Source organism: Nestor notabilis, unplaced genomic scaffold (genome assembly GCF_000696875.1).
Source record: "Nestor notabilis isolate BGI_N333 unplaced genomic scaffold, ASM69687v1 scaffold20619, whole genome shotgun sequence".
Lineage (NCBI taxonomy): Eukaryota > Metazoa > Chordata > Aves > Psittaciformes > Psittacidae > Nestor > Nestor notabilis.
In genome coordinates, this window is record NW_009944387.1 from 78206 (window position 1) to 90083 (window position 11878).

The window sequence follows — 11878 nt, forward strand, 5'->3', positions numbered from 1 at the left end:
TCTCCCTGCCTCCCACAGCCATGGGCCCCCATGGGGTGATGGGTGGATTGGAGTCTCTCCCTTGTGCCACGGTTTTGTCTCAGAGGTGGCCCCAGGCCAACCCTGCCAACGTGCATTGAACATCTCAACCCTCCAAAATCCCAGATAGACAGTGCCAAGCAGGTCTGTGCTCACGCTGGGCTGGTTGAGCACAGCACAGCCTCCCAACCTCCTCCAGCCTCCACACTGGGGTGGTTGGCCCGGTTCAGTGCTATGCTCCCAAGGAACCTGCACTGCCTCCTGCCTGATGGCGAAAACAATGGTCTTCATGGAGCAGAGTGAACACAGGCTCCTGTGGGAGGCTGGTTTTTGGGGGCATCTCCTTTATCAGAGGCAAACTGGAAAAAATAGACCAAAAAAACAACTTACATAGCACCTTACAAATTTAACATGAAAGTGAGTATCAAAAGACATTGTATTAACATTATGTATTGAGAAGAAAAAGCTTGAGGAGGTGTCTGATTTCAAACTAGATTTGTCTCCAGATGAACAAAGGAGATCACAGTCTTAACTCTGCAGAACTGCAAGCAGACTGCCAGCTAGACATAGATTTTCTTTGGATTTGGATCAGGAACATGTCTTGGTCATCCCCCAGCACTGATATTCAATGGAAAGGAGCGTGTGCAGGTGTGTGCACTCGTGTTGGCGCTGGCACATCTGGAGGGGATCAGCAGTGCAAAGCTGGAGCCAGGAGCAGGACTTGGCACAAAGGCCCCCAGCTGCTGGCCGGGCTCTGTCTTGGGGAGGATGCTCCCAAAGCCAGGGATGGGGTATGGCCAGAATGGGACTTTGCACTGGTAGAGACAAAAATCACAGCTCTTGACTCCAAGGAAGCACTAAGAGTGAGCACAAGCTCTGCAGAGAGCTGAGAGCCTCCCACAAGCTGGGAATAAAGCTCTGCACAGCTGCCTGGGGAGGCAAAATTCTCATCTCAGTCACCCTGGTGTAAGTCTGGGATCAGTCTGGAGGTCTCCAGCTTTGTAGCCATCCAAATGAGTAATTAATTCAGCCCTGCATGGGTATTCTCTCACTTGTCTCAGGCTGTAAGCAAGGTGATGGATTGACTGCATGATTGATTGACTGATTGATTGGCTGCAGCATCCAGTTCCCTCCTGAAAAGAGGTTTCTCATGGTGATCCGCAGTAAATGGCTGTGAACACAATAGGGGTGAGGGGCTTCCTGTGATGAAACTTCTGGTCACTTCAAAATATGTCAGAAAGTCTGTGAAAAAAAAAATCAAACCAAAACAAATCACCACAAAACTTTTGCTCAAATGCAGATAAGTTTCATGCACAACTGCACTGTGCTCTTAAAATCTCATTGCAGGGCTTCCTGCATCCTTACATCCCTGCATCCCCCCCCATTCCTACATCCTTTCAGCCCCATATCCCTCTATCCCTGCATTCCTCCATCCCCACATCCCCAGCCCTGGGATGCTGACACCTTGAGGACAGTTCTTCTGACACTCGGAGGACCACAAGCCCTGGGCACCAAAGCCAAGCCACGGGCTTCAGACCAAAGACTTGCAAGCCCAGCGTCACTGTCAAGCTCATCTAAAACAAAACTAATGATGATGATTTTGAAGGGAAATGAACTTATTGGTTCCCCATCCCGGAACATGCCCAGATGCAGATTCCCCTTGGCACAACAAAGTGCTTGTCCCCAGACCTGGCTCTCCATTCCCATGTTTCCCCCAGAGCAGAAAGTCTGATTTGCCCCAGCTCTGGTTACACCCTGCCCCCTCCCTCTTCCCCCCCCCCATCCCACACAGCACCCACTTGGCCAGGAACTGCTGTCAGGCTGGGAATTTATAGGGTGACCAGAGCTTCCGAAGACAGATGGTTTCCTATTAACGTGTTTAATCCTGCTGGCTGCAGCTCTCGGCAGGGCCATGTCCCCAGGAGTGCTGGGAGCAGCAACCCTGGAGTTCATCACCCGGCTGGGGACACATTTGCAGTGAGGAAGCACTGGGTGGGGATGAAGCACTATTGGGGCCAGCACTCCACATCCTCGTGTGTCCTGGGACTCAGCACTGGGTTTGCTGCTGTGGGGAGGCGGTAGGAAATGTGCTGCCAACCCTGGCTGCTCCCAGGAGAGAGACAAGGAGGGTGCAGAGCCAGGGGCAGATGAGCCATAAAGCTCCCATATCTGTGTGGTATTTTCCAGTGTGTTAGTGTCTGGCACAGCTGGGGTCCCCCCATGGTTTCCCCCAGTGGCCTTAGCCTGCCTCCCCCCTCCCTTTATATGTGGGAAAAACTGGGATGCTGATGAGGCCATGGCTGCTATGGGCACCCATGTCCAGGAGCACCAAAAATTGCTCAGGCCCATTCCCTCCCATCCCAAAACTGGCAGCAGGCAGCTAACAAAGCAGGGCCCAAACTCATCCCAACCCACAGGGGAGATTGGGTGGTGCCTGGGGGTGGTTTCCCCCCTGATCACAGTATCCAGGGGGCCCAAGGCTGCACCAAACAAGTAGAGTGCACGTGTGTCCTGGCAGCATCCAAACCACACCTGGACCCAGCTGCTAGGATGCTGTGTTGGGACACAGCTTGAAACAGGGTAGCTGAGCACAACCAGCCCCAGCATGGGCAGTTCCTGGAGGTGGTGGCCAGCCCCAGCTGCATCCTGTGGATTGCTGGTGCCCCCCAAGCCACGCTGGATGCTGTGAGGGTGGGAAGAGGGCTGTGGGCTTGGGCAAAGCACCCGCCACCGCTTTCCACCGTCTCCAGGCAAGAGGCTTTAATCTAATTACATGCTTTATTTGCGCCAATTTGTTTTTCAATCAGTCTTGTTCAGTCAGAAGAAAGGAGGCTACTGTGGGCTTATTTGCACCTTCTTGATCCAAGGGAGAGGTTAATGGCAGTTGTCCTCACTGGAGATGCCTGCAGGGCTGTGGACCTAGCTCTCCCTTTGCAGTGGGTAGCCTGACCTGGTGCAGGGGTGGGGTTTAGCCATCTTTTACCCCAGCACCACAAGTCCCCAGTTCAGGCACAGGTCCTCACGCTGTCTTGTGAGGATCCTTTGCAGACAGTGGTGTGCAGCATGGGGGGCAAGCAGGGCTGCAGGCAGGGCTAGGATGCTCCTGCCAGGTGGTCCCAGGGAGTCGTGGTGCTGCCCTGCGTTAAAGACCTTGTGTATCTACTGCCAGGGGTTTCAATAGGGTGAAAATAACTTTGTTTTTAAAAAGTGAAAACATCTCAGTACACTGCTGCTGCCCAGAGGGGGCTGGCACAGATCCCAGCCACAGCGGCTGAGCTCCTTATGGGGCAGGGCTGGCCTCAGCACCCCACGCACACTTGTGCTGGTGCAAAGTGCTCCTGAGCCTACTTTGGACACCAGAAGATGCTCCAGTGCCCGAGCAGGTGCCTCTGCCTTCACACATAGAGCGGACGTGGTCACAGACCATTTCCGAGGCAGCCCCATGAGATGATGGAACAAATCTCTGCTAGCTCCTTTTCCCAGGACTGTGGGGACTGCGGCCCCGGGGCTGCCCTGGGCCAGCTCAGGAGGTCACCAGGAACAGACAACAAAGTCACACAGCTGTGGGTAAACGCAACCCCATGAAAGAGGTTTGCTTTTCACATACCCAGGCCCTCGGGATCCTCATCCACAGGCTGAGGAATGGACAGTTTCAAGCCTGGGGACTTGAAACACACAAGATGCATGACTTGAGGAGCCCCGTCCCAGCTCATCCCAGGTCCAAGCCTTGCAAATGATGTGCTTCCCCATACTGTGCTGGAGAGATTGCCAAGGCCACCCAGCCAGAGGCACCACTGTCCTGCAGCTGGCCCCAGCACAAAGAGCACTAATTTGCACATTATATTTGCTAAGATCATCATGTGCAATAGCTGGGTCATAGGCTGGTAGGGGGAAGAAGAGCCAATTTAGTCATAACAGACACCCCAGCTCTGACCAGCGGCTGGACCAGGGAGGAGGGCTGCCAAGAGCTGCAGCAGTGCACAGGAGAAGCGATCCCACTGCTAAAGTGAAGAACGTGGGAGGGATTCTCTACCTTAACTTTGCTTTTATATTAAAGAAGCCTGCTCAGAAACAGAGACTCCCACTGGAATCCAGCCCAAATTAAGTTACAGCATCGATCCCTCGCAGCCAACGTGTGCTCTGCAACCACATACATTGCAGCCCCTGCCACCCATCCATGCTCCCTGTGCAAGGAGAGAGCTCCTCCATAGCGTCTCCTCCCTTGGGATGCATGGTCAGCCAATGCCAAGAGCTGGAAGCTTGGAACAAGCATGTTTGGCCAGCAGAGCTGGCACTTCCCAAAATGTCATTCTCTGAGGCTGATGGAGATGTTAAAATAATTCTTTGGGATGGAACCAAGGGACAGCTTTAGTGGTGTGGGACATGAAACAGGATTTCATGGTCATCTGGGGAAATATCCAGAAGTCCAAGGGCCAAAGGCATCGCTACCATAACTGCTGCAGGCCAACCTGTCCTGGCACTGGGCAGTGGTGATTTCACTTTATCCCATGTCACCTGAGAGCGTGGCTTCCAACTGCCTTCGGGATGTTTCGAGATGGCTTACAGGAATGTTTTCATGCCTGCTTTGGGCATAAGCTGAGCATATGCTCAATCACAGAACAGGGACAAGATGTTTCTGTTCCTGCCCTCCCCACAGTGTGGCTCCTCCCAGGCACATCCCTTCTGCTCCATGTGCTTTCCCTCCCTGCTCCCAATCACAAGCTGAAGATGTGGGGTTCCTGCCTGTAAAGGGGTTGGAAGTTTAGTCCCACAGCCTGAGCAGTTTGGAGGAACACTCAGTCCCGCGGGATGGGGCAGCATGAAGTTCTGCAGATCTGTGGAGTTGGGAGCTGTTGCACACATTGTTGTGTGCATCCTACAGGAATACAGGCTGTTGCAGTTCTTTGGAGCACCTGGAATAGTTTTGTGGTTGTTGGGTGGGATCAGGGAACATCTTGATAAAAACAGGATGCACTTGAGGGCTTTGGTCAAGAGCACTGCTGGCTCAGCTGCAAGGTCTGGGCATGGACCACAGCCGAGAGCTGGGATTCCTGGACTCCCAGTGAAGGGAGGATTCGCTTGGGTCCATCCTTAGCACTGCCATGATGCCAGAGCTCACAAAAATGCAGCAGACATTCACCTTCCTCCCAATAGGCACTCATAAGGGTTTCATAGAAGATTCCCACTCTTATTTTCTCAGTCCTGCTCTCGCCAGTGATGTGCTCATGGATTTAGGATTTCATGTTTGGACCTCCGCCTTCACTTAGTGGCCCAGCCTGGTTGCACATCCCACTCAGTGCAAACTGGAAATGGGGACACCCAGGCTCCCACTCGCAGGGTTCCAGCAAGAAGCACAGCCCCTCAGGAGCATACAGAGAGGAAGCAGGCAAGCCCCCTTCACCCTCAAAATGCTGAGGCCAAACGTTCAAGGCTGGGTCTCCCCTTCTAAGCCATACCATCTCCACTTTGGATCTCACCCTGCAAAGGTATTTAGGGCCCTACCTGAGGGAAATCAATAGGAATTTAGCTGCACAAATTAGGATTAGAAATCCAAATCCCCTTGGGGATCTAAGCCTTATATCTGCATTTTCAGTTAGGTACCCAGGCCAAGAAATGTGGCTTTAATCGTTCTATCATGTCAGAATTGAGGGGCCTTTAATTTCTGTTACCGACATGTGGCTTTCGGAGAGGCTTAGAGCTCATTTGGAACTGCAAGCACAGCAAGACGCGGTTCCCATGCAGTGGCTTCTCGGGAATGCTGCTCAGCTCCGGCTGCCAGCACCTCCATCCTGCCCAGCACCAACACCAGGAGTGAGTGCATCAGCAAAGTGCGAGGTGAGCGGGGCTCAGCATCCCGCAGGTTTCAGGCTCACACTAGCAGCCCCTGTCCTGCTCAAACCAGCCCCAAAATGGAGAAATAGAGAAATTAAAACCGCAACTTCTGGAGAAGACAAAAAAAAGGCAAACCAAAGAAGGTGTTTAGCTGTGAAAACCCTTTGCTCAGCCAGAGAATTAGTTATATCAAGGGGACAGGCAGAGCTGCAAAGCTGCTGAATGTGATGCTGACACATTCTACTAAGCTGCGACGGACACAAAACAGCTGCCCGCCACCTGCTCCTGGCCCTTGTGAACAAGCAGCTCCAAACGCCTCTTCCTGGATCCTCCCGCTCCGTGTATCTGGGATATGCACAAAGTTTGTGCTTTATCTGCTGGAAGCGGCTGCTCACTCCCAGCCCAGGGGACCCAGCGGGGAGGTGTGGGATGTCCCCACTGCGGCCCACGGCACCTCAGGATGTGGTGATGAAACAAGAAAGCACCAGGGTCTGGTCGGGCTTTGAGTTTGCATCTCTGAAGTGGGGATTTGCACCAAAACATTTGCGCAGCTGAGCAAATGCAGGGAGGAAAGCGCTGGGAGCAGGGGAGGAGGGTGTTTGGTTATCACCACTCAGTTCCTCCTGCACCATGGTGCTGTAGCCAGGGGTGTTTAAGTCCTTCAGAAGTGGAATGGCCAGGCCAAATGCAGGCTAGGAGGGACTTGGAGAGGTTCCAGGGTCTGTTCAAAGCAGGCAAGCCCTGCCTGGGGCCGGGTAGGCTGAGAGGCACAGGGCAGGACATCTCTGGCATGAGGACCGATCCTTGTTCTGCACCCCCACATGCAAGGGACATCTGTGCACCACAGGATAGGGCAGAGAGCAGCTGGAGCTGACCCCATCCACCAGTCCTTTAGGGCAGAGCCAAGTAGTGTCCGCCCCATTACGCCTATAGGACCTGGGCAAACAAGACCTAGAAACTTACCATCCCTCGCTTCAAGTACCAGGTTGTTCCCCATCCCAAGAGCAGGCTTCAATTCCTCAGGCAGACGACTTTTATTCTCAGCTTGGCCTTTTGGTCAGACTCTGACAGTTCTTCCAAGAGCAGGTTATTCCAGGCTGATCCTCTGCAGCCTCCCGGAGCTGGGCACAAGGGACCTGTGGGACAGGTAGCCTCCTGCAGTCAGGACAAACAACATGTGTCTTAGGACTCCATAGTTTTGTAGCAGAAGCATTTAAAGACGAATTCTGCAAGTCTCACACCACATTATGTATCTCCTGCACAAGAAGTCACTGAAACAGCACTTAGAAGACTTGAGGATCCAACTCAATCCTCTCCTCTCATTTCAGCCTGCTACCCCTTCCTTGCATCCCTTCCCCAGTCTTTAAGCTTGGCTTCCCCCTGTCACCTTCCATCAGGGGACCGGCAGCTCAGCAAACCTTCCCCTAGACCCTAAACTGCTGAAATATCACTTGATGGACAAGAGCAGGGTCCTTTCTAGGCAGCATTAAAATCATATTCCATAAAACTCCCTCCACACACTTTCCCTAAGCCAGCAGTGCTCTTGCAGCACCATCACCCCACAGATGCAGCGCTGCTCAGCAGCAAACTCGAGCTCAATCAGTACTTTGCCCTGAGAAATTTCGTTTGCCCTCCCAAAGAGGCCCTGGAGGGTCTCCAAGTCCCCCAAGAGGCAGAAGAGCTCTCCACGTAAAGACAAAGGAAATGAACCAGGGCAAATCCCCCACCCATGTAAATCAGCCCTGGCATCTGGTGATTTACACTGATCTACACCAGCTGGCTCTGACCACAGCAAGTTCAATTTAAACCAGCTGAGGCTCTGGCACAGCCTGTGGGCTTGGGAGAAAGAGAAGGAGAAAGGGAGGGCAGAGCAAGCCTTGTGTTACAGAAGCAGGGTCAGGCCTGGGCTGTAGCTGGGTGTCCTGACCTGCAAACCTGGTTCCAGGCTTGCACTCTGGGGGCAGGGGAGCTGTCCTGGGGGCAAGAGATGAGAACCATCATCATGATTGGTGCCACATCACCCCACAGCCTCCCTGGCTGGCAAACAGCGCTGGGTTTCTAGGTCTGTAATCTCAGGAAGAGTGGAAATGTCATGGCGGTAGTGTAAAGGTTGGGAAGCTCAGATGTGGTTGAGGATGTTTCTGTGGGGAGAGGTTGCTGAAGAGGCTCAGGGTTGCTCTTGTGAGTGGTCTGAACTGAAGTCCTGAGCAATGTTTTCTATTTGGTTGCTATTTTGAGGGGCTGGGGGAAGATCTGTTCTTGGTGGGCTCCGCAGCCTGGCTGGCAGAGGCCTCCTCACAGATCCTGGGGCTGGTGCCCACCCCTGCCCATCACTAGTGCTCAGAGCCAGCTGCTCACCACATCTGTTTACCTGATGTAGATTTGGGCAGGGGAGCAGAGGTCTCCAGCCACATCTCCTGAGCACTGTCCCTGCTCAGTTGGTTGCTCCCTGCCTGCCCATCTTGTTCCAGCCTTTCCTGCAGATCAGCTATTGCACAGGGGGTGGGATGTGACAGCAGTGATAAATACCTACAGAGCTCAGGATGTTTGTGCCAGAGGAGAACCATCATCGTGTTTATCATAACCACATCAGTGTCCTGAAAGCATCGGCAGCCTGAGGTTGGGCAGAGTCATGCCAGCTGCCGGGTAGAGCAGCCCATCAGCCTCTCTGCACCAAGCAAATGAGGGAAAGCATCCCTGGGCTGTTAAGTCCCTGCATGCACCTCTGTCTCCCTTGTACACTGCTCCTTCGATGTTTATGGCCAGGAACATCTTACCAGTTAGTTGAATCAGGAATAGTTCTGTTCCCTGGGCTCAGTGACACCAAGCAGTCACACTGCACTATATGGTGGTATCATGCCATATAGGCACGCTGGGACTTTGCTAGCGGATCTCCATCATCTGAACTACAGTTTTTATGGAACTGCTGCTCTTTTCTCAGTGCATTTCAAGTTTTACTTCATGTTCAGAGTTGTGTTCGATGAGAAAAGCAAAGGGGAGGCATCAGCTGCCCCTCAGTCATTAGCTCAGCTCCTGGATTTCTAAGGGCTTTGGCTGGATTGTAGCTGGGCAGAGATCTTAGCTGGGACTCTTAGAGGAGGAAGGCGCTCCTCTTCATATCACAGCTTTCATTTCTGGCCCTTGCTGGGTCATACTGAAAGAATGTGAAGCCACATATTACTATGGGTGGTCTCCTGAGGATGGGAGCAGCAGGCACTAATGGGGCAGGAGGATGGTGCTGAGATGAGATGGCTCTGGCCAGGCTGAGATGGGCTGGGGCACGCATGGATCAGAGCTGCTGTTATGAGGTGGTACCTGATAATCTTGGGATGTGGGTGTTCAGCCTCTGGGTTTCCTTTTCTTGTTGGTTTCCCCACTCAAGCTGAAAAAGAAGCTGCTGCTTGGCTCTGCTGCTAATGGGGAGGGTTGGATTTGGGGCCCATGAGACCTCCTGGAGCATCTCTCCATGTTTCTGAACCCACCCCAGGGTCACCTCCTGTAGTGAGGATGGTGAGCTGAGAGGGTACAGAACTCCCAGTGCACCCAGACACTTGTGCCCTCCTTACCTGGACTGGCTCTGGACTGGAGATCACCTCCTCCAGCATGGCCCTATCCCAAAGCTGACTTCACACCACAGCCCCTGTGCAGAGCTGCAACCAGAGCATGATCAGGGAATGCTGCAGCTGTGCAACCACCTCCCAACTCTGCCTCAGTTTCCCTTCCCAGACAGCTTCTCTCAGAAGGAACTGCTTCTTGCAAGGGCTCTTATATATAAGAAAGAAGTACACAGGAAATGGGTCCTCAAGCTCTGCTGAAGCTGTGGCAGATGCCACCCTTGTGTGTGCCACAGCCACACTAAAGGGGGACACAGAGGGGAATATTTCACAGCTTCTCCCCCAGGGCTTCAGGTCATGGTCCACTGGAGAATGTGGGGTGTTGCACAGGCAAGTGTGGGTCTGGTCTGGCACTGCCAGTGTGGCCTGGAGCAGGACATGGGCACCCTGTGTCTGCTGGCTGTGGGGTGTCAGCAGTGTCCCACACCTCTGCAGCATCCCACCCTGCACACAGAGCCCTGCAGCACTGCTGGGGCATTTCAGCAGGTTTTCAGTCCTGGTCTCCAAAGGTGGCTGTGGAGGAACAATGGGCACTGGGGAGAGGTGGAGATGTTCAAGGACTATCGCTGTACCAAGGCCTCCTGCTGCAGACAGATGTGGGTTTTCTGTGGTGCTGGGGGCTTCTTAGCATCCATGGGTCCCATGCACATCCACATGTAGGGATGTGCATGGACAGCATGTCTGTGAGCCAGCCCTGGTTGTAGGAGCTGGCATGGGGTGGCACATGTCCAGGCACTGTTGCACTGCGGCACTGCCTGACTGTGGTGCCGCCGCCTGATGCCATCCAGCTTCATCCCACATGGGATCAGGTCCCGGGGAGCAGCAGCTGCTGGAGCAGGGCTCAGCATCCTACGGCCATTTGGGACCATGGCCCGGCTCCAGCCCCGTGGCGCTGCTGCCAGGCGGCCGTGCCAGCGTTCCAGCATTCCCGCCTGCCCGCTGCACCACCGGGACACAGCCAACATGTCCCAGCAGTGGGGGCCCATTAGAAATGAAATGTTCCTACTGAGATATTTTATTTGCACACTTCAGTAGAGTGGACACCAAAAGGCTTTGCTAATGCTTCATGGGCTGCTAATTTCCTCTCTGACCTGCATTGTCGGAAGGTGACCCCAGCCCGAATCTCTCGGCAATGAATGCCAAAGGCTGACACCGGCCCGGGTTAGGGGTGACAATGGGGCCTCTGTGGGCTCCGGGCAGTCTCCAGTTGGGAGCTGAAGAACAGGGGGAATTTGTGTGGCTCTCAAAAGCTCTGGGTGGCACAATAAGGGAGGCCCCCAGGGTCTCCCAGGAAGACAGAGGCGGCCCAGGGAAGCTGGGCTGGGGGAGGAGGGCGGGAGGATGGTTTCCTTTGTGAGAAGCTTTCTTTAGAAAGGAAGGTTTCTCTGAATGCCCCCTTAGACGACCCAATCGGGGCCTGGCAGATGGATATCACGGGCACGCTGCTTATTCATGGCAGGCTGCAGCTTTGAGCTGTCCACCCCCTCTCCCCAGCCTTTTATTCATTTTAAGGCTAATTTGTTTTGTTAATGTTTTCTTGCCCTCCCCCTCTCCCCGTGCAGATTGTGACTCATACTGCAAAGCCTCCAAGGGGAAACTGAAGATCAACATGAAGAAGTACTGTAAGAAAGACTATGGTGAGTCGCCTCTCTCAGCTGCTGCTTCCCAGGGACCAGCCATTCCAAAGGGATGCCGAGTAGGAGCATCTCCCTCCTGGGCGTCCCCAAGCCCAGCTCATGCACAGGTTGCTGGCTGGGTCCCACATGCAGGAGGACCAGGGAGCCCCACTCTGCTGCACGGCCCCTGCCTATGCTGGGGTGTCTGCATCTGGGATATGGCTTTTGCTGGGTTTGGAGAGGCAGCCCTGGGTAGTGATGCGCGGTGGAGCCGTGATGCAATGTGTTACTTGGGAAATACGAGTCTCCCTGCAAATGCTGAGACAAGTCCCAAATCAGGGTCCATAGTGTCCTCATCCCATGGTGTCCTCTCTGACACTACATCCTTCCTGTTCTCACTGTGCTGTTACATGCAGCAGCTTTTAAAACTGCTTTGCTGTGGGGACAGGCAGCATAAGTCATAGGGATCCATCCCCCTGTAATTCTCAGGCAAATTCAGAGGGTGGTACAGCCTTGGGACATGCTAGGGAGGCTGTGGGATCCCCATCCTTGCTGGTACTCTAGGACATAGGACATAAGCATCCTTCCACAGCTCCAGCTTGGAGCAGCAGCTTGGAACAGACACATCCTGATGTCCCACCCTATTTCTCTGCTCTTGGGAATATTTTAATGTGGGTCCATTTCCAATATGGCCATCAGTGGGACCATGTAGGAGGTGTCCAGGCTGACCCTGGGTTTATATGTATCTCTGTATGTGTGTATATTTTTATATATATATATATATATATTTTCACCAAA

At 53.5% G+C, this 11878-nt stretch overlaps 1 protein-coding gene across 1 annotated transcript in view; it reads left to right on the forward strand.

The window, feature by feature from the left end:
• LOC104411868 (netrin-1) overlaps positions 1-11101 on the forward strand; it is a gene marked incomplete at both ends in the record, with an annotated part of 38731 nt that extends 27630 nt beyond the window's left edge. The window contains one exon of the mRNA XM_010022404.1: positions 11027-11101. Within this exon, the coding sequence (XP_010020706.1) occupies positions 11027-11101 (75 nt within the window). The remainder of the gene's footprint in view (positions 1-11026) is intronic.
• Between the last annotated feature and the right edge of the window lie 777 nt (positions 11102-11878).